The 22,961-nt window shown below is 36.9% G+C and overlaps 1 protein-coding gene across 2 annotated transcripts in view; it reads left to right on the forward strand.

Annotated features, from left to right (window-relative positions):
* The first annotated feature begins 549 nt into the window (after positions 1 to 549).
* LOC131973230 (Fanconi anemia group A protein) overlaps positions 550 to 22,961 on the forward strand; it is a 38,777-nt gene continuing 16,365 nt past the window's right edge. The window contains exons 1-24 of one of the 2 annotated variants that reach the window (XM_059335166.1): positions 550 to 752; positions 2,144 to 2,256; positions 3,819 to 3,912; positions 4,834 to 4,988; positions 5,346 to 5,441; positions 6,139 to 6,212; positions 7,689 to 7,798; positions 9,278 to 9,388; positions 9,601 to 9,658; positions 11,142 to 11,254; positions 11,904 to 11,980; positions 12,676 to 12,817; positions 13,172 to 13,305; positions 14,535 to 14,645; positions 15,205 to 15,300; positions 15,559 to 15,621; positions 18,000 to 18,088; positions 18,181 to 18,241; positions 18,358 to 18,407; positions 19,794 to 19,864; positions 20,165 to 20,263; positions 21,364 to 21,497; positions 21,609 to 21,679; positions 22,565 to 22,664. In XM_059335166.1, coding sequence (XP_059191149.1) covers positions 692 to 752; positions 2,144 to 2,256; positions 3,819 to 3,912; positions 4,834 to 4,988; positions 5,346 to 5,441; positions 6,139 to 6,212; positions 7,689 to 7,798; positions 9,278 to 9,388; positions 9,601 to 9,658; positions 11,142 to 11,254; positions 11,904 to 11,980; positions 12,676 to 12,817; positions 13,172 to 13,305; positions 14,535 to 14,645; positions 15,205 to 15,300; positions 15,559 to 15,621; positions 18,000 to 18,088; positions 18,181 to 18,241; positions 18,358 to 18,407; positions 19,794 to 19,864; positions 20,165 to 20,263; positions 21,364 to 21,497; positions 21,609 to 21,679; positions 22,565 to 22,664 — 2,283 coding nt within the window. In that variant the 5' untranslated portion in view covers positions 550 to 691. The remainder of the gene's footprint in view (positions 753 to 2,143; positions 2,257 to 3,818; positions 3,913 to 4,833; positions 4,989 to 5,345; positions 5,442 to 6,138; positions 6,213 to 7,688; positions 7,799 to 9,277; positions 9,389 to 9,600; positions 9,659 to 11,141; positions 11,255 to 11,903; positions 11,981 to 12,675; positions 12,818 to 13,171; positions 13,306 to 14,534; positions 14,646 to 15,204; positions 15,301 to 15,558; positions 15,622 to 17,999; positions 18,089 to 18,180; positions 18,242 to 18,357; positions 18,408 to 19,793; positions 19,865 to 20,164; positions 20,264 to 21,363; positions 21,498 to 21,608; positions 21,680 to 22,564; positions 22,665 to 22,961) is intronic. The other variant, XM_059335167.1, reaches the window with a different exon arrangement.

The raw sequence follows: 22,961 nt of genomic DNA on the forward strand, positions 1-22,961 counted from the left end.
TTTATACTCCTAATCCACACATGAAGTGATTGGACATTTTTTAAACCTCATAACAGTATATTAAGTAGTTTAAATGAGCCCTATCTTTTTACTTGTAGTGGAGTAATTTCACAGTGTGGTATTAGTACTTTTGCTTAAGTAAATGATCTGAATGCTTCTTCTACCACTGCTGAGATGCCTGCTGTATAATTTATTTATAATTTATTGCTGTATCTCTGTTGCCTTATCCTGTCTGTGGAAACTGATGATCTGTTGTTTAATCCCCTGACTAGTTTTTTTTGTTTTGTTCCACGAATACATAAATACATGCGTTAATTTTTTTTTTTACTTTTATTTTTACTAAAATGTTGAATGAAGTTATCCAGAGTAGGAAACTGACCATCTGAACTTGAATTTCTAAAAACAAACGTCTACAAACGGCCAAAAAAAACAAAAACTAAGAAGGACTTTAAACTCCGGGCTACTTTCTGTTTGTCCCTGAGCCGGATAGTGTATGCTGATTGGCTCTTGCGAGGACCAATCAGAGAGAAGAGCGGGAGGGGAAAAATGGAGGAGAACCAAAACAGTGCTGTAGTGTCGCAGCTCGAATAAGCTAACTAAAGAATGAAAGCGTAATTACACATTGATTTCAGAGGACAAGTTGGCTAAAATTTTCTCTCTAAGTGTTCATAAACATTCAGTAGTTAGTAAAATGTCAATGAGTGCGTCGTGTGAATCGGTTTCTCAGAAAAGGAGTCTGTCGAGCCTCCTCGGTGAGTTGACAGCTGGACATAGTAAACGGTGCTGTTGTTGTTTAGGATGGAGCAACATCTTAAACAATACGTCTAGGAAACAAAATGTATTCAGACTAACCCCAGTATATCGTCACCCTGTTAAAAATGATCGCCTAACTCAATTTTTCAAGTTTTGCAGGAAACACAAAAAACGTCACCAAAAGTGTAACATATGATATTTATTGATCATGTCACTCAAAAAGGATGTAACAAAGGATGGCTATTGGCATAGTAATAACACTGTGTGTAAATTATGCAATTTTTTGAACATGCCTTTGTGGCTTAAGTAACTTTATTTTGAAGGTGTCTACATAAGAGTCACACAAGCCTGTCAGAAACATGACATGACAAGTATCATGAGCATTGATGTTACTTCAAAGTGTCATTAATGTTCATGACACATCCCATGTCATGTTTATGACACGATCATGTCACTCCTATGTAGACACCTTAGAGTAAAGTGTTACCAATATTAGTGTCATTAAAACACTGATAAACTAAACTGATAACTAAATCTCCCTCTAGCTCTTCTTTGCTTGGTTCTTATCTGATGCCTATGAATGTGGCATGAATTTACCAAGTACAATTTGAGGTACTAGTACTTTACTTGAGTATTTCCTTTTTATTTAACTGTATACTTCTACTCCACTACTACATTTTCAGGCAAATATTGTACCGTTTTCTCCACTACATTTAGCTGCCAGCTTTAGTTACTTTTCAGGTTGAGATGTAACATGAAAAACATGATCAATTAAAAGTGTTTAGACAAAAAAAACATCAGAACAGTATATTAAGTAGCTCAAATGAGCCCTACCTTGAGAAAATTAAAACACTCTTTACTTAAAACCATCAATAATAAACATCCACAAACATAGTTGGTATATGCAGTCATGGAGAAAATTATTATACAATTGTTTTCTTCAATTTCTTGTGAATTTTAATGCCTGGTACAACTAAAGGTACATTTGTTTGGACAAATGTAATAATAACAACAAAAATAGCTCATAAGAGTTTTTTTTAAGAGCTGATATCTAGCTATTTTCCATGGTTTTCTTGATAATAACCAAAATTATTATCAAGAAAACTATCGTTGAATTGCCAGATTTGTAGGTTGGGTTTGGTGTAACATTTAATAGAGATCCATTCCTATTTGCATATCGCTTCAACAAAATAACTTACTATCTATCTAACCATGTTGTAAGTTGGCCAACATTTTACAACTTTTATTTTGAGCCATAATTTCAGTACAACAGAGTAACAAGATTCTATACAGTTTGGCAAACTGTGTGATGCATTATTGAAACATTCACCTTATAAACTTTTGAAAACTTCTAAGCAGTATTGCTTTTTTCCTGCTGTTCTACTCTCAGCTGGTCGTGTGGTGAAGAGGCCGAAGCAGGGCGATGACCAGAGACTGCAGGAGGCAACGATCCAGCTGTTGCAGCAGCAGCAGAACCTCTGCAGTTTACTCAGGGAGGTGGGGGTAAGTGGGTTGACTTCAGGTCAAGTTCCCTACTGCAATGCACAGCCAATCAACATTCAACCATTATAATAATTAGGCATGCACCGATACTAATATCGGATATTAGGCAGATAATGACACAAATGGCTGAATCGTATATCCATGACAATTGGCCTGACATATTCAAGTCAAGTCAAGTATAGTTTATTTGTCCCAACTTGGGCAATTTGTTTGCAGTCTAGGTGTATAAAATACATAAAAAACTATACATTCCAACACACATACATACAACAGATCACAGCCTCATTATATATATATATATATATATATATATATATATATATATATAAATAAAACAAACAAAAACAATAGTGCAACAGAAGGCAATTCCAGGTGAAGTGTCAACCACATAAGTCCCCAACCTCAACATCAACAACATCATCCTCATCGTCAATATCAAACTCATCGTCATCATCATCATCACCATCAACATCACCATCATTGTTCAACCAGGTTCAGTTCCCTAATGGAAGTGGGGATGAATGAATATCTGTACCTGTTCTTTTTCACCCTAGGGGCACATAAGCGCACACCAGATGGTAGCCAGACATACTCAGAGCTAAGAGGATGGGTACCGCCTGAACAGATACTCCTAGCTTTCCTCACTACTTGCGTATTCAACTCAATCATATGTTTATATTCTATATACACCCTGCATATATACATTAGGTTAGGTTAGATCAGGTCATATCAAGTCATATCTTATCTTATTTTATGACTTTATTGTTCCCACAACGAGGAAATTCACTTGTCACAGCAGCAAAAACAGAAGCAAAAGGTGTGAATATAAATTGTAGTAGTTTGAAGGAAAAAAAATATATAAATACAGATCAAGATTATATAAAAGCTACGATGAGTAGTGTAATGAAAAGTGCTAACAAAGCTGTGGTGGTGACCTGAACATGATCATTATGTAACTTTATACTTCTACTCCACTACATTTTGTGGCAAATATTGTACTTTTTACTCCACTACATTGATAATGTAAAGAAAATAAACAAAAGGTAGTGTTCTGAAACATTGTGTCCATCCATAGATGTCCTGGTAAGCAAGAAGAATTTCAAAAGAAATCGCATTTTAAAGGACATCGTCAGATTATCTTTATTGGAAAATAAATTTCAAAAATCACGATTTTGCCCACCCCTGGTTACAACTAGTAATGTTGATGATTAAGATAATGACAATGTAATAAATGTACTGTTACAAATAAAAAATAATAAAGAAAATTGCAATGTTACATTAGACTGTATGGAAAGATCTGCAGCTTCTACTGTCCATTATGCTGCTGTAACCTTATCTACCACTTGATTGACTGTGGTGGAAAGTATTCTGCTTTGTATTGGGACTAAAAGGAAAGTTGGCTTATAGCATCATACCAACAAAGACATTTCATTGGAATAAGTGCTTCTGGGTGAATTATACATGTGATACACTATATTATGTTCAAATTCAATAGTTGCTGATCTTTTACTAATATGTTATTATTGTGTCTTTAATGTTTTTTTCATGTTTTTTTTTTGTAGAATCCAGATCTGTGCAACGTTTTCCACACTCAGAATGGAGAGCAGAAACAGGCGGAGTCTGAAAGCTCAACTGCTGTTGCAGGTTCATTGCTGGGTGAGTGGCAAACTCAGAGGCCAAGAGAAAAACAAACAGCAGTAAAACTATGAATAAATAAGTGCTGTGCAAGCAATGACATCTGCAATTCTGAATGTTGCTTATGTGTTAGGCCTCTCCAACATCTAATATTTGAGTCACATGCTGGAGGCAGGAGACATGACCAAATTCAGTGGTGGAAAAAAGTATTCAGATCCCTTACTGAAGTGAAAGTACTAATACAACACTGTGAAATGACTCCACTACAAGTAAAAGTCCTGCATTCAAAACTTACTGATGTTAAAGTACAAAAGTATCAGCATCAAAATGTACTGAAAGAATCAAAAGTAAAAGTACTCAGATTCTCAAATATAATCCAATATATTATTGGATTATTATTTTTGATGTTTTTATGTAAGCAGTGTTTACTTTTCTCAAGGTAGGGCTCATTTTAACCACTTAATAAACTGTTATGAGGTTTAAATAATAAAAAAAGTCTAATCATTTTAAATTGATCATGTTTTTTATGTTAAATCTCAACCTGAAAAGTAGCTAAAGCTGCAAGCTAAATGTAGTGGAGTAAAAAAGTACAATATATACCTATAAAAAGTGGTGGAGTAGAAGTATAAAGTTACATAAAATGGAAATACTCAAGTAAAGAACAAGTACTTCAAAATTATACTTAAGTACAGTACTTGAGTAAATGTACTTAGTTACATTACACCACTGACTAAATTCATATTACCTTTTTTATTATGCTTTTCTTTGTTCATCTTCTGCACAACTATCAGTTTCAGATGTCACGGTTACTTTTATTTAAACACAACAAAGGAGAGTTGAGAAATGGTGACTTGTCAAGTTGTCTTCTGGTCTGCCACACGGTGACTTTGACACAAAGTAAATGCTTTGAACTGCAGGATGTGTTGTATTGTCTGTGGACAGTGTGTGAGCTGAGGCGCCAGGCCTTGCAGCTGAGTGTCCCGGTGGCAGTGCTGTCAGCGAAGATGGTGCTGGACAGACTGATGGAGATCACTGGAACTGAGGAAGTGAAGGAGGAAGAGGACAAGAGACGAGGGCTTCTTACTTCCTCTCAGCGAGTGAGTATCTGACAGTAAGACTTGATGTTTCTTTGTGGCGTGATGCAAGGTGAGCATTCGATCAGCAAACTGTGAAGTAAGTGCACAGTGACTTTGTGTTTTCTAGTTAACTTCCCCACCTCTTTACTGTTACATTAGTTCTGCATATTGAAAAAGGTTGTTGCATCACATCTGTTGTGCAGACAGATTCTTCTGTGGTTTTAACATTTTTTCTTCAGCTACTTTGGCAGCCACAGAAGTCTCCACCCTGAGTTTGTCTCTCATTACTGCAGGGTTGTTGTTCAGAATACAGTTAGCATGTGAAATAGGACGTATAATATATAAATGTAATATAAATCCCATTCCTGTCCTCTTTAGGTCCAGCTGTGTGTCCTGCTGGAGTCCAGCAAAGAACTGCTGTCACAGGGAGTCCTCTGCCCTAAACTGCTCTGGCAGGAGTACAGGAGAGATCAGGTGTGTGTGTGTGTGTGTGTGTGTGTGTGTGTGTGTGTGTGTGTGTATGTGTATGTACGTGGTAGAGTTCATATAGCTTTGATTAAAAAAAAATAAAAAAAAGTGAATAAAACAGTACAGGAGAGATCAGGTGTGTGTGTGACTGTGTGTGTGTGTGTGTGTGTGTGTGTGTGTGTGCGCGTGTGCGTGCGTTACTGTGTGTGTGACTGTGTGTGTGTGACTGTGTGTGTGTGTGTGTGTGTGCGTGCATGCGTGCATGTATGTAGGAGCTTGTCTATGAGATGGAAGCGGCAGAGTTCTGATTAAAAAAAAAGAAAAGAAAACAGTACAGGAGAGATAAGGTGTGTGTTTGTTTGTGTGTATATATGTGTGTGCGTTTTTTCAGTGTGCACATGGTAGAGTTCATATAGCTCTGATTTAAAAAACAAACAAAAATGTAAATATAACAGTACAGGAGAGATCGTGTGTGTGTGTGTGTGTGTGTGTGCGCGCACGCGCACATGGTAGAGTTCATATAGCTCTGATTAAAAAAAGAAACAAATATATATTCAACTGAGAACTATACAAAGACAATATATTTGATCTTTTACATGATCAACTTGATGGATTTTTAGTTTTTGAATACTCAAACACACCTGTTTGGAACAGACTGGCTTTCTTATATAATGGATGTAATGTATGTTTTTGTTTTTTACAGAGGATACCTAAGCTGGAGGTTGTGTACCATCTTCACGTTTACAACATTGTTCCCCTGAAGTACATCATAGAGAGGTAAGAAATATCATTTTTATTTTTTTTCCTGAACAGGTGAGTTTTAAGAAGTTTTTTGAAGGTGGATGAATGTGAGCAGTCCCTGATGACTTGACTACTGTTATATTTGAATAATTATAAGACATGTGTCTTGCTCCACTGTAGCTTTTCCTGTTTCCCACAGGCCTATGGGAGCACAGTTTGTGTTCCCACAGAAGCAAGATGTCGCCACAAGCTGTATATTATCTTGTTTAGGTTTTGTGACTCATAGATATGCACCTGTAAGAACAACACACACACATATTGTGTATCACAATCTTCGAACGAGACGTGGACAGCCGTTGGCCTGTCCACGTCATTGGTAACTGGCCAATAGAACTCGGTTTCCGTGTAAGTCCAATCTGTACGGGGCAGGCCCAGCCAAAGAAGATGAAATGTGAATTATTACAGAAATCTAGGCTCGAGAGCAATGTCAGTTTGAGTCCAGCGCTGCATAACTTTACCAGTGACAAAAATAAAGGGCCAGCTGTATTGAGACCAGAAACAAAGATTAGACTCTTCAATACAAATGTCAAATCAGTACTTTTGTAAGGTGCAGAAACATAAACCAACAACGGTGGTGCTAGACAGAAAAATTCAAAGTTTCATTAATGGATGCCAAAGGAAAATACTGAATATATGGCCAAGCAAAATTAGTAATAAAGAGCTATGGGAGCGTACAAACCAACTACCACTAAAGATGGATATGTGGAAAAGGAAATGGAACTGGATCGGACACATCCTACGCAAGGATTCAACAAACATCACCAGACAATAACTCAGGTGGAACCGCCGAGGCAAAAGAAAAAAAGGAAGGCCACGTAATACACCTGGTGAAGGACCTGGGAGGATAAAATGAAGAAAGGAGGACATAGTTGTCACACCCTTGTTCAAGCAGCACAGAACAGACACAGATTGAACAAATTGTCTGCGGCCTGTGCTCATATAGGAGTATAAAAGGCATAAGTGTAAAAAAAGCTTTGAGACCAGACTTTTCTCCGGTTGTGTTTACTCTTGGGCTTCAAATCAACAAACCTGAGACTTTTACACTCCCAAGGATTGATCAGACCTCTATCCTCCTGTCAATATATATTCAGACTTACATGGTAGATGAGTTCAAGACATTTTCTTTCTGTAATAGGTGAATTTTCTGGTTATTTCAGAGATGGGAAATCAAATTTCATTAAGGTAGCTTTCAGAGTAATAACACTAAATACTAGAACTAAATTCACAACAAAAGACACTGACACGTGGCTTTCAGTTTTGTTGTTACAGTGCCCCTCTGTGGATGTAGCCATGTTTAATTTGTTGCTGAGTTCAGTTCACAGAAGGACTCAAATATCTGCTCAACAAAACAAAGTTATAGTGATTATTGAAAACATGGCTGACAGCTACATCGCTCTGCAGGTAATAATCTTTTACCTTTCACTCAGTTCTTTTTGCTTTTTGTGCATTCAGTGATGAAGGAGTGCGGCTGTGGTTGGTGTCTCAGTTGAAGTCTCTGTGTGGTTGGACGCCTCCACCGGCAGAAGAGGAAACCAAACAAGTTCAGCAGAAAGTGTTGTCATGTAAGGACACTGATATCTCTCACGCTTCTAGTTTCAGTTGTGTTCAGCTTTATTCATTCATCAACAAAAGGATTTTCAGAATACTAAATAGCATTTTAACACCTTGACCTGAAAAGCTGCTTTAGTTTTGGTGGAGTTGATACTGATCAGCTTGTCAGGGCAATAGAGATTTTTTCCTTCCCTAAACTGATACCGTGATTACAGCTGTATAGTAAAATATAGTAGTAATAGTAATAGTTTAAAAATAGTATAGTCATCATAAGTAGTATAGTAAAAAAATAAAATAATAACAACAATAAATAACAACTATATTGAATGAATACTAAATCAATTTAAATGAATTGATTTCTGATCAACAATGCAGCAACACTGCTGTGTTTCAAGTGTTCCTAGTCATAAATCTGTAATATGTTTTCAAATGTTGAAAGTTTGAAAGAGTGTGTAAGGCCTCAGAGCAGTATGATTCATAAGTTGTGGCAGTCATTTTTGTGTTAATACAATTTGTTACACAGATTTTGTGCTCAATACAACCATTTTGACTACTGGAGTGGTAAAAATAGGGCCAAAAAAGTCCTCCAAAATACAACGTTATGACACCAAGACCAAGAAAATAGTTTAAACATTTGCAAAATTTTGAATGATTGAATGGTGAACTGCTGAGAAACCCCCTTATTTTCAATATACCTATGAAAGCCAACAGTGAAGCTTAAAGTTGAGGAAAGTTTAAGAAAATGCTGCAGTTGTTGTCGTCCATACATGTTTGATATCAGATCAGTTCAGTTTGACTGAATACTTTGTTGGTCAGTCTGTGGGTTTGACTCTCATTGTGGAGAAATAAAAAGACTGAATAGAGATGAATAGACTGAGAATGTTCTCTTATTTCACAAAACAATTCTTGATTTAATTTAATTTTGGACACAAATGCAGTTAAGCAGTTAATCGCAATATATTGTATCGCAATAAAATATATAAAATAATAAAATATCGCATCATGACTCCTCTGCTAATTCACACCTTTAGCTGCCACCAGATGTTATTATTTTTTATTTTTTATTTGACTTCTAAATTGGAGGATTTATTTTTCATGCACTAAAATTAGTGTATTGAAATGTACAATATTTATAACATTGTTGCAGATTTTAAAAAAAGGTGAATTGTGTGGATTAACAGGGTTGTTGATAATGATCTAACAGGATTTACAGGATCATGGGATACAAAATGCAGTTAAACAGTTAAATCGCAATACTCACCATATCGCAATAATATTTATTCCCCCACCTCTACTATTCATAATTTCTTTGTGATTTCAATTTAAATTATAATTTGTTTCTCAGTCTGAGTCCCTCTCTAATTTCGTTTGCAGTTTAAACTGCAACTTCCAAAAAAAAACAAAAAACATTGATGGTATTTAACTACACCCGATAAAATGTTCACCAGATGACATAAGCTCCTGCTAATAACAGATGTCGTGTATTTTAGCAGTGGTTGGAGTCTTGGTGGGGAACGGCTTCGAGCTGAGCCAGGAGCCAGCAGCTGCAGACAGGAGGATGTCCCTGCTTTGCTGCTCAGTGCTGGACGATATGCTCTTCTGTGAGTCTACATGTCCCCGTCCCACTTACCCCGTCCTGTGTGGATAAAATATTTAGCAAAGCACTTAGATTCACACCTCTGAATCCTGAAAGCTATCTTCTACTTCCTTAACTTCCTTCCTGAACTGTTAAAACGCAAGTATTGTTTAAGTACTTTCCTTTTTTTGCCTTGCTTTTTAACATTTCATTGTGTTTGTTTCTGTCTTTCTGCAGGGCTTCTGGACATTGTGGAACACAGTCCGACGCTGCAGCATGCTGGAGCTGAGCTATGGTTCTCTGTTTTTTTATTTGTCTTAGTAACCTTAACAAGATCAGATAGTCCTGCTTCATTTATTCGTATCATCACACATCTAACTGACGTATAACTGACATTTATGACAGTGAGATCAGTCCTCTCATTCAACTAAAAACTGGAAGTGAGTAAGCATATTCCGGAAGATTTATAGCCTCAGTAGTTTAATAATACAGCTGACAGCTAAAGAGTTTAATAAGTCAAAATGCAAATGATTTCCTCATTAACAATCAAATCAAATCAAATGGCCTTTATTGTTTTTATATAGTCAACTATACAACGAAAATTAGAGTGCCACTTCTTAAGGTACATTGTTAAAGCAATCATAACAACAAAACAAACATGAGTAAAACATTTAAAAAATATGGTAGAACACTGAGCTACAACAAGGACATGTCATAAATATATATAAAAATAAATAAAAGACCACTGAAAATACTACACTGCACTTATTAATTATATTGCACAATGGGTATTTAGAATGCAGTTTTTGTATCTGGCTTTTAAAAAAAAAATCCTGTGTGGGTGTTGAGAGTTCTGACAGAACCCAAAGATATCAAGGTGATTTATCACCAAACGCAAACAAAAGCAACACAAATTAATTTTAGATTAATGTATAAACGACTGGTGAGAAACTAAACACAACCTGATACAGTATGCATTATTCTCTGATTTTAATAATAATAATAATAATAATACATTTTAAGGGAAGTCTCAAAGTGCTACAGGTTAAAACCATAACAGTCTAATTATAAAAAGGATAAAAATGGCTAATAACAACAGAAGAAAAAGAATATAATATAATATAATATAATATATATGAGTTCATGAGGATCACTGAATGCACTGTTATTCAACTTGTCACCCACTAATGGGCTACTCTTGGGATCTTGAGATCAAAAGATAAATATAGGCTGCAGCTCCAACATGAGCCACAGTAATAGATTCATGCTGGTCAGTTCATGTCACAAGAGAAACCAGGACTTCATGTTTCTGCCGTCTTTAGCTGTGCAGCTCATGCACACCCCGGCATCATCTGCTACTGTAGCAAATAAACATTTACAAGATTTTCTGTGCAGACTTGTTGACCGTCTGGCAGCTTCACAACATGTTTTCTCAACACTTTATTCCATCTGGGCGGCAGCTGGCTGGATGATTTTTCTCTCCTGCCATGTTCTCAGTAGAATTCCTGGAACAGAGCACCTGGTACCTATGAACACACTGTTTGCTTAAACCAGTGTAACGGTAACTGGCCTCTCTGCTCAGTGAGTACTGAGCCACAGGCAGTGGACTATCTGCTGCAGTAAGCTGTCCATGTAAACATCAGAAGCCGGTCATAGAACACTGCACATTTACTTAAGACAATGTATTTTAACAAACAGTGGGTCCATAACCTTAGCATTGAGAACATGTTTGCTGTTTGCTGTCCATTTCTTACTCCTCTGCTCTGTGTATTGAACAGGATTCAGATATTTGATGCTTCACTGTGTGGAGTTTCAGCATCAATGGAAACCCTTCAGCGGTTTTTAACACATTCCCTCACACAGACTCTCACTTACAAGCCTCGACTCACAGGTAAAAACAGACAATTTTAACACCTAGATGATTTTTGATGCTTTTTGATTGATAATATTTGTACCATCACTCACCAGCCACTTTTATTAGCTAGCAAGATGTACCTAATAAAGTGGCGGTGTGCTCTTCTGCTTCAAGGTTGGACGTGTTGTGTGTTCAGAGATGATCTTCTACATACCTTGGTAGTAACAAGTGGTTATTTGAGTTACTGTTAAACCAGTCTCACCATTCTCCTCTGACCTCTGGCATCAACAAGGCATCAAGGCTCACTTGATATTTTCTCTTTTTCTGACCATTCTCTGTAAACCCTAGAAATGGTTGTTAGATCAGCAGTTTGTGAAATACTCAGACCAACAACCATGCCACGTTCAAAGTCACTTAAATCACCTTTCTTCTCCATTCTGATGCCCGCTGAGCTGCGCCATGTGATTGGCTGATTAGATATTTGCGTTAACGAACAGTTGTACAGGTGTACCTAATAAAGTGACTGGTGAGTGTAAACTAAATATAATGTCTATATTACTCTGGCAAAAGAAATTTCAAATTTGGGAAAACTATTATCCTGGTGTACATTGCATGTTGCTCTCATAACGATAAAAAAAAGTGTGTCAAAATGCAAAGTGTGACAACTAAACCCACATATCCGCAGTGTCAGATGCCATCACGATGCAGAATGAGTGGACCTTTCCAAAAGCCAGCCGGTTGTTGACCTCTCTTTTCCGTAAGGTAAATGTTTCTTGTGGCCCGGGCTATAAACCTTTACATATAATTAAGTTTGTTGAGGTTAAAATTGCATTTTACATGTAAGAGGGTGTACAGTCATGGAAAGAAATATTGGCTGATATCTAGCCATTTTCCATGATTTTCTTGATAATGATTTTGGTTATTATCAAGAAAACCATGGGAAATGTCTAGATATCAGCTCTTAAATGAAACTCTTATGAGCTATATTTGTTATCATTATATTTGTCGTAACAAATGCACCTTTAGTTGTACCAGGCATTAAAATGAACAAGATATTGAAGACAATTTTTTTCCATGACTGTATGTGCAATAAACTGTTTTCTATCCTCTGCTGTCAGTCTGTAAATCCTGCCTTTGGATTTCTCAGCCATCTGTGGGTTTCTCACTGACAGACGACCGTTAGCTGAGTGTTAATATCTGCATCGTGTTTGCTATTTTTTTTTCTCCTCTTCTGTTTCCACAGTCAGTGGCATCCCTGCACTTTAAACTGTGGAAAACAGTCAAATCGCCTCAGGATACAGAATACAGCATTGTCAATCTGTCAATCAGTCCCTGTGTTCTTTAGATTAGAACTTTCGTATAGAGCTAAAAATCGTATTTTAAGACGTCTGTGGTGAGCAGAGTCTATTGTAATAAAGCTAACTAACTCGTCTGCTGCTGCTGTGTTTCTGTTAAAGCTGGCTGTGGTCTTCAGTGTGGAGCAGCTGCTGTGTCACCTCCAGCAGGTTCTGGAAACCCACGAGGTCAACTGGAAACACGTCCTGTGCTTCCTCTCCACTCTGCTGGTGTACAACCCCTGCGCCCAGCCCAGCCTGACAGGTGAACAGACAGGAGCAGCCCCTGTTTACTGTTTGTAATTGTTTTTTTTATTATATTATTGTGTTATTCATGCAAATGGTGTTTTGTTTCTAAATGAAACCATAGCATAAAAATCATATTGAAAATTAACTTAGGTACCCAGTTTGCCTCATAGATGAGTAACGTATTTAGCAATTATCATTTTCAACAAAAGTTATATTTCCTACACCAGGAAACCAATATATCATTCAGAGGATGGGCAGCTGTCCTAGGTTTATTAACAATAAGGGGGTTTCTTTTGACACAACACAAATACATAGAAATCAGATCCAAAAATGACAGTGTATCTCCACTCTGTTTCTCTGCCTCCACCAGAGTTGCTGTCCAGACTGCTGAGCTCTGCGTTTGAAAGCTACGACCTGGAGAACATGATAACCGCCTTCCTGTTGGTGCGGCAGGGAGCGCTTGAGGGACCCAGCATCTTCCCTTCCTACAGCAACTGGTTCAAGGTTTCATATTGGTTTTTCAACACCAGTTGTTAGGTTATTGATGTGGTTGGATTTGTGTTTCTGGTTTAGCACTTTACATTTTTTTCAGTGCCATGAGTGGGTATTTTGGTGTGAAATCACTATGTACCCTGTGTTGAAGAATTCAATTCTAGTCAGGATGAAAACGCCTCTGAGAGTCAGGATATTAAAACAAATACTGTGTAATTGTGGAAATAACACTCTGCTTCATATACATTTGAGGTGAGTAGCAATGGCTGCCACTAGAGGTGGGGGAAAAAAATCATTACAGCATAGTATCACAATATTTCGCGTGGCAATATTATATCGATTCATGGCCGCCAAGTATCAATAATTAGTGTTTCTGACGGGGTTGTCGACTGTATTTTCCAGAACTGTAGCAGGCTAACTTTTAGGAATATACTGGAGATACTGGTATTATATGAAAATAGATCTAAGGAATCTATAGGCACCATGTTAGGATATTGTGTTGGGAAGTTGTCGAAATCATGCTGCAAAGTTAGGCTTTTTCATGTTTCATTAAAAAAATTCAGAGCAGTGAAGCTTAAAGTTGAGGAAAGTTTGAGAAAATGCTGCAGTTGTTGTTGTCCATACATGTTTGATATCAGCTCAGTTCAGTTTGACTGAATACTTTGTTGGTCAGTCTGTGGGTTTGACTCTCATTGTGGAGAAATAAAAAGACTGATGTGAGATGAATAGACTGAGAATTTAATCTTATTTGACGAAACCATTGTTGATTTAATTTAATTTTGTGGACACAAAATGCAGTTAAACAGTTAAATCACAATATATTGTATTGCAATACTCACCATATTGCAAAATGCTTAAATCGTGACAATATCGTATCGTGACTTAAGTATCAGGATAAAATCGTATCGTGGGGCGTCTGGTGATTCACACCTCTAGCTGCCACTAGATGTCGTTAATTTTTATTTCTAATTTGACTTTTAAATTAGATGATTTATTTTTCATTCACTAAAAATAGTTTATTGAAATGTACAATATTTGTAACATTTTGCAGATTTTTTTAACAAAGGTGGATTGTGTGGATTAACAGGATTGTTGATAATGATGCAACAGTTTACAGGATCATTGGATTGTCTGTTGTTCCAGTTTGTCACAAATCCAGTCCAGAGAGCTTAATATTTCTTAATGCACCTTGATGTTTATTGTTTTTTTACCAGTTGTCTTATTGTTTGCTGCCTTTTCAGATGTCTTTCGGTGGAGGCAGTGGCTACCATGCAGCCAGTAAGAAATCTCTGGTGTTTCTGCTGAAGTTCCTGTCTGACTTGGTGCCCTTTGAGCCCCCACAGTACCTCAAGGTGACATTCTGCATTCCTCTAACCCTGAAACATTATTGATATCCTAATTTCACCAGACATGTTGTGCCTTTTATATTAAATGAACCGTTAATGGGCAATACAAATAATGTAAGTACGTTTTGAATGCAGGACTTTTACTTGTAGTGGATTAATTCTGCAGTGTGGTATTAGTTATTTTACTTAGTAAGTAAGTAAGTAAGGGATCTGAATAATTTTTCCACCACTGCAATCTAATTATAAAATGATGTATCAGTCAAAGGCGGTGTCTTGCTGTGTAATGACAACTTTTACTTCAATGATTTAAGTAGGTTGATCTAGCTAGTGATACTTCTGTATTTTAACTATGTTGCAGGACTTTTACATGTAATGGAATATTTTTTGATGTTTGTATATACTGTCACTAAGTAAAGCTCACAGTACTTCTTCTCCCACCACGGGTCTGCAGTCTGTGCTAGAATAGAAAAGCAATGCAGTGGCTGAAGGATACAGTTACAGTGTAAGCTATAAGAAAACACCAAACTGTGATTTTCAGCACCTCACTTTCATTTTCACCTGGAAGGTTCACATTCTGCAGCCTCCGTATGTACCTGTGAAACACCGCAGCCTCCTCATGGAGTACGTCTCTCTGGCCAAGACCAGGCTGGCTGACCTCAAGGTAAGAGCAGGGGGGAGGGGGAGGGGGGGTCTTATCATCACTGCATTATTTAAAAATGTTAACAATAAAACCGTATTATAATGATTGTACTATGTTAGATGTTCTTGGGAGAGATTCATTTTATCATCCAATAGAATCTACTCGACACAGTCTTCCCCATGGATTTGCGATGTCTAGTTGTATTCATGATTGTGTGTGTGTGTGTGTGTGTGTGTGTTTGTGTGTGTCTCTGTGTGTCCATGTGTGTTACGCACGCAGGAGTCAGTGGAGGACATGGGTTTATATGAGGATGTTTCTGGTGCTGGTGGAGCGTCATTGCAGGTAACAGTGACACCCAGTGGTTTGTCTGTGTAATTCTGCCTGTTGAACTGTTCTGAGAGATGATGAGATGTGTCACAGAATGCCCTCACTTTAATAATTTATTCAAATATATTATTATTTTTTTAATTTACTGAGCTTAAGAAAGTGGCAAAGATCATCAAAACAAACATTCATGCATTGTGTTTGAGGTAACATTTGACAAGTAGAAACGTACTACCACCAGTGGTTATTGCTACAGTAAATTATATGAATCAACTACCAGTCTCCAAGGGTTGCACATCTCTCTGTGATAAACAATTCGATTCGCATCTAGATACTCAGCTCACGATACAATTAAAAAACAATATACTTTTTTTACAAACCGATTTGATTTGAATCAATACAGTGTAAGAATGATATGATTTGATTTGATTCTACGGTTAATATTTGTTGTAGATATTTGATAGTGTGTCACTCACAAGTTTTATATTTTATTTATCTTCTGATTCGCCATGGAGTGTGTAAAAATCTGTTTTATTGTGGGTCTGAACAACAAAAAGACCACAAACACCTTTCTACATTTGTAATAAATTAAAAGAAAGATCGTTCTAGAAACTTTTTTGTCATTTTTATTCAGTCCCACGTGAGGCCGATCATTCCTGAGTGCAGATTTGATCTGAGTGACATCATTTACATTTTCCCTTTATCAACTAACCTAATAAAACATTGGCCGGTGTTAAGCGGATACGATCATGTTCTGGGAAATTAAATAATGAATTTATCATCAGGATAATAGGCTAATTAATAAATAATATAATATAAAGGCATTCCCGTGTCCGTGAGCAGGACACAGTTCACATATAAATACAGAATGCAGGTTTTTATTCATGTGCAGCTGTTTATCAAACAGAGAAAACACTTTATTATTATTAGTGCATGTCTAAAGCTGTTAAAGTGACTGACAGCTGGTCCAACTGTGATCCGCTGCCGCCGTCATTAGAAACAGATGTCGCTTCACATGATGCTTCGGAGGGAAGGACGTCTCATGTCTCTTAAAACGTTTTGCAAGTGACGCAAGCGAATGGCGCAAGTGAGGGAAGCGGGGATGCAAAATAGGAGAATTGGGAGAGACCGGAGAGACCCATGGAGCTGTGCGAGAACCGCTTCGCGAGCAGCTTCAATTCTTGCGCTGTTTTTAGAGACGCTGACGCTAACTGTAAGTGTGTCAAGCCGCCAACCGATTCAAGTCTGGCGATACCCGATCCAACCGACTAACCAAGGAATTCATGGCTGATGTCTGACTTGTTAAACCGAATACCCCGGTCCCATCGGTTTATCGTTCACAACCCTACAGTCTACTATTTTGCAGATTGGATATGTAAAAATCAAATGTAAACCATATTTTACCAGTTTTTCAATTAGGGCTGGGCGATATGGCCAAAAAATTTCTACCCAGATACGATATATACGGTCGTCCATAAAGTTGAAATAATGTTGTTTTCAGACACAATCTCTTTATTGTGGTTTTATTTTCACTGTGAAATGTTTAGAAGAGAATTATTAATACATTTTTGAGAAGATATACACTTTATCTGTCAAGAATAAATCACATTGTCACAATCATTTCATGGAAAGAGGTAAAAAAAATATTTTATTCCAACTTTATTGGGCGACAGTGTATATGACATTATAGCATGTTTTCTGGTTATACAGTTCAATATATTGTTGATATGAAATAACTAAAGCCTATTTTGAACGGTCTATACTCAGCGTTAGCAAAACAGCACAGCTATGGTTCCCTTCAGTTTTGCTCGCACCTGCAAGGATCAGATTGTGAAGCGCAAACTAAATTATGTAAACTTTATTGTAAAGCAATTTGGCCACTGGTTTTTAATATTGCGATACAAACATTATAGAAATGATATTCGATAAGCATTTAGTTATGGTTTAGGTTATATGTATTGTCATATCGCCCAGGACACACAGGTTATTTGCTATTATCAAATTAGAAAATGTAATTTTTATATCACAATATCTCAATATTTGTTTTTAATCATATGATGCAAATGAAAGATGATAAATTATTGAATTATTGCCCAGCCCTAGTTTCAATACTGGTTCTGATACTATTCCTGAGTTTTCGTTGCAGTTCTAAAATAATAAATACATTAAGGAATATAAAAATGTTTGCTAAAAGCTTTGTGTTTCATTGTCTTTAATATTTAATGTAATCTAAGAAAGAGCTTTGCCTCACTAAAATGATCAAAATTTTATCCGACCAGACATTAAGAACCAAACAGTTATCAAAACTACTGTAGAATATTTTACAGCTATTTATTTTATTATATTTTCATCTCAATAGTATATAGCAGAATGATCTGTGTGCTGTTTGTCTGCAGCCCCAGTGCCAGGCGGTCCAGGATGTGGAGAAGGCAGTGTCTCTGTTTGAGAGCACAGGAAGAATCTCAGCCACAGTCATGGAGGCCAGGTATTCAGTCACACAATCACCTGCAGCACATTCCTGAAGTAAATTGCAGAGTGTAAAGGTCCAACAGTTTATTGACACTTCTGTCCTCACAGTATTTTCCGGCGGCCATATTTCCTGACACGATTCCTCCCTGCTCTGCTGAAACCCAGGATGGTGAGCTGCTTCACCTTCATGTTACTCTTTGTTGGATCTACATGTTCTCAGTTGTCACATGTTTTATCATTAATTTGGCACAAATTAAATTCAACTTTACTTGTCTTTAATTTCAGCTTCCTGTCAAAGCTGATGCTCGGATGAGTTTCATAGAAGCTCTAAAAAAGTGAGTTATTTTCAGAAGCTTTGAGCTCTTCTTGTTTCCTTACAACAGTGTTTTAGATTTTATTTTATATAATTTTATCCAGTCATTTATGTCTGACAAATATGATTTGGGAAAATGGGAAAATTTAGCATAGCTATTCACACTTCTTTGATTGTGGGCCTGTTAGGATGAGACACTACAGGCAGAAACATTGTTTTTTCATGCACTGGTCAATATTTTCTACTTTCACAATAGCGGAAAAAATAACATCTGAAACAAACTTTTAGATGTATATTTTGTTGTGTTGTAGTACTCGAGATTGGTCTTGGTCTCGAGACCAGTCTCAAGAGGTTCTTGGTCTTGTCTCGGTCTCGGACTGGGCGGACTCAGTTTTTCTTAACGAGACCGGTCAAGACCACCGCTGATAGGCTTTTTGTCCATTCCTTCCTTCCTAAGAGTGAAAAAGTACCCTCTCAAAAACAGCTGATAACTTCAAATCATTGTGCTGCTCTGAAAACAATAGCGCAAGGATAGTTTTTGTTGTCGTATTTATTTAAATGCAAACTTAAATAAAAAAAATGTCTTGGTCTTGTCTCGGTCTCTGTACTCTCGGTTTGTGCGGTCTTGACTACAACACTAATATTTTGTAGATTTCTCTCAAATTCACTAATAGTGAGTGTTCTTTTGCAGCGCAGTCTGAAGCTCATCATCACAGGCATCGTTAGAAAGCTCCCACTCTCCTGCAAAATATTATGAGTTTTACATGTTCTATATTCTTGTTGCTATGAGTCAAATTCAATATTTTGTCTTCAAATAGTCATTTTCATTAAGAGTGTATAAAAACCTTTAAAGGCAGTTTTTTTCATAAATCTCAACTTCAGCTCCACTTACAGACTCCAAACTCACCAGTTTTAGCCCTAACTATATTCTGAAGGTTTATACAGAGGGGTTTGTCCATATAACATTCATACCCTGAGTTATAGAATATTTAGTTCCTAAAAACATGACAGAAATTGTGTTTTTGACAGTATTTTCTGATATTCTGAAAACTTTGAATCTAATTTATCAACAACATAAAAAAATTACTTTGAAACTTGCTTCATCCAATGTTCAGATTTCGGTCCTGAATATACATTGTGTTTTCATGCACTGGTATATATGCAAATTAGTGCATATTTAATGAGTTCACACCTCATTGGCATATCTAAAACTTGTAATGCAACATTATATTGTTTTAGTTTAAATAACAAACTAAGGAAGATTCATGGTGATGTAGGTCACCTGTGACCTGCGTCTCTGTGATTAAGGATAATCACTAGATTGTTGATGTTATACTTTAGCAATAAGGTTTTTCTATGATTATTTGGTATATTTTCACTGCTCTGACTCTTGTTTGTCTGTGTTCAGGGCAGATAAGATCCCTGCAGCACAGTATTCATCTTATGTGGAGTCCTGCCAGAAACAGAGGCAGCAGGATGGTAGGTCATATGGTTTAAACGCTTAGATAACCTTTCTTCTTTTTTTTTTGTATGTGGTTTCTTTTTCAAGTACATAAATCGATTTAATCTAATGATGTAACTAGAAAAACAACAAATACAAAACATTCTATTTTATAGTGACACGGCTCACTAACAGTACTGTATGTGTGGCTGCAGTGAGAGTGGAAACTTTTTAATCACCCAGTGGTTTCTCTTTTCTCATCATGACAAAGATAGATTTAACATTGGATGACAAAATTGCGAAACAAATGACTGATTTTCACTGTGTTGTGTTTTCAGTGAGTGCAGTGTGTTTGGACACTAATGATGATCCTCTGGAGGTCCTGAAGGTTCAGCTGCAGGACTTCACAGAGCTGGTTGTTGAAGGAAATGATGGAGGTATGCAGATATATATGAGGATACACACACACAGACAGACACACACATGCACACACACAGACACACGCACACGGACATACGCACACACACACACACACACACACACACACACGCACACACAGACACAAACACACACAGACACACACACCCGCACACATGCACACACGCACCCAGAAGAAGATGCAAAGCAACAAAATTAGTTATATTTTAATATAAGCCTCTATCTATCTATCCATCTATCCATCCATCCATCCATCCATCCATCCATCCATCCATCCATCCATCCATCCATCCATCCATCCATCCATCCATCCATCCATCCATCTATCTATCTATCTATCTATCTATCTATCTATCTATCTATCTATCTATCTATCTATCTATCTATCTATCTATCTATCTATCTATCTATCTATCTATCTATCTATCTATCTATCTATCTATCTATCTATCTATCTATCTATCTATCTATCTATCCATCCATCCATCCATCCATCCATCCATCCATCCATCCATCCATCCATCCATCCATCCATCCATCCATCCATCCATCCATCCATCCATCCATCCATCCATCCATCCATCCATCCATCCATCCATCCATCCATCCATCCATCCATCCATCCATCCATCCATCCATCCATCCATCCATCCACAGTCTGTTCAGTTATGTAGCACATCTCTTACCTCAGGAATACTTACAGGTGCATCTCAATAAATGAGATTATCATAGAAAAGTTTATTTATGTCAGTAATTCAATTCAAAAAGTGGAAATAACGCATTATATGGATCCATTACACACAGAATGAAACATTTCATGTCTTAATTTATTTAATTTCTTCTAATTATAATGATTATGGCTTATATTTAATGAAGACCTAGAATGCAGTGTCTAAAAAATGGAATGGAAATGTTGACCTCTGAAAAGTATGTCCATCTATATGACTCAATACTTGGTTGGGGCTATTTGACTTGAACTACTGGAAATAGACTTTTCCATCATATTCTAATGTATTGAGATGCACCAGTACTACACTGTGTGCACAGTCTCTTTGAAAGCATCATTTCCATACCTGTCATGCTGCTCGTGTCTCCTCAGAGATGTCGGCGCAGCTGTCCAGGATCTCACACACTCTGAGTGTCGTCTTCCCTGGCCGTCAGGATGAGCTGATTGAGCAGACAGTCATCGAAGTTCACATAAACATCCCTCTGTCCCCTGAGCTCCATGTCAAAGTATGCACTCATAGAATTCATTGTCTTCTTTGTATTCATGCCAGTTCTGCTGTATCCATGTTCTGTATGCATGTTAGTAATTATATGTAATTCTCTCTGTCACATTCTCAGGCCATCAGCCTGATCCTGAGAAACTTCTGCCAGTGCATGTTAGACACTTCCAGAGCAAACCCTCCTAATAAGTCAGTACTACACCTTTTTAAAAAAAAGTTTACAAATAATCCACAAGTAATTTGATTATTGCCAGAGTTTTGAAAATTGGGGAATAAAATCTCAGGAATATATATTTGGTAGTATTTAGTTGTAGATACTAGAGGTGGGAATCCCCAGAGCCCCCACGATACGATTTTATCCCGATACTTGAGTCACGATATGATATTATTGTGATTTTAAGCATTTTGGGATATGGTGAGTATTGCGATACAATATATTGTGATTTAACTGTTTAACTGCATTTTTGTCCACAAAATTAAATTAGCTTAAAAGAAAAAACTTTGCAGCATTATTTTGACAACTTCCCGACATCATATCCTGACGCACATGGCGCCTATAGATTCCTTAGATCTTATTGTTTCATATGATACCAGTATCTCCAGTATATTCCTTAAAGTGAGTAAAGTAAAGTGAGGCTGCTACGGCCTCCGAAAAAAAACCCCCGGCAAAAATACTGATGGGCCACTGGCCATTGGAACGCTAAATATCAATACTTGCGGCCATGAATCGATATAATAATGCCAACCAAAATATCGAGATACTATGCTGTATGGATTTTTTCGCTATCAGTAGATACTGTACACAAACATATTTTTTTTATTATTATAATTTTTTTTTAAATCAACCAACAACATAATACAATGAAGAAAAAAACAAGAAAAACAAACAAAACAAAACCAAGACAAAAACAAAACATAGTTAACAAGCATGCAAATAAAAATATAAAATCAATATATAATCAATAAATATAACTATTAAATAATTAATAAAAACCCTAAGAATAAAATAATAGTGTTATGAGATGGCTTCTCTGTTTGTGGTGTGCAACTCAAAATACTTTTTCGTTTCTCCAGACAAAGTCTTTGGGCCTCCAGGTTTGTCAGTGTGCTGCTTGGTAACACACACTTCCTCACCAGCCTCATACACAGACTCTGGGACCTGTTTCATAACCAGGTACACAGATCCATATTCTGATACACTTCTCTCTGCATCTATCTTCTTTCTGCTTTGTGTCTCTTTCTGTCTCACATCTTGCCTGGACTGTTTTGTTTTTCACTTTTAGACTAGATCAATGGTGGAATGTAACTAAGTACATCTACTCAAGTACTGTAATTAAGCATGAGCATTTCCCTTTTAACTTAATAGGTGATTTCTTAAAGATCTTCTCAAATTTAAAGAAATCGAATTATTCACTATTTCACAAAAAGAAGCTCCACCTCAACCAGCTTTAACAGTCAAATGCTACTTCCA

This window comes from Centropristis striata, chromosome 6 (assembly GCF_030273125.1).
Source record: "Centropristis striata isolate RG_2023a ecotype Rhode Island chromosome 6, C.striata_1.0, whole genome shotgun sequence".
NCBI classification, from domain to species: domain Eukaryota; kingdom Metazoa; phylum Chordata; class Actinopteri; order Perciformes; family Serranidae; genus Centropristis; species Centropristis striata.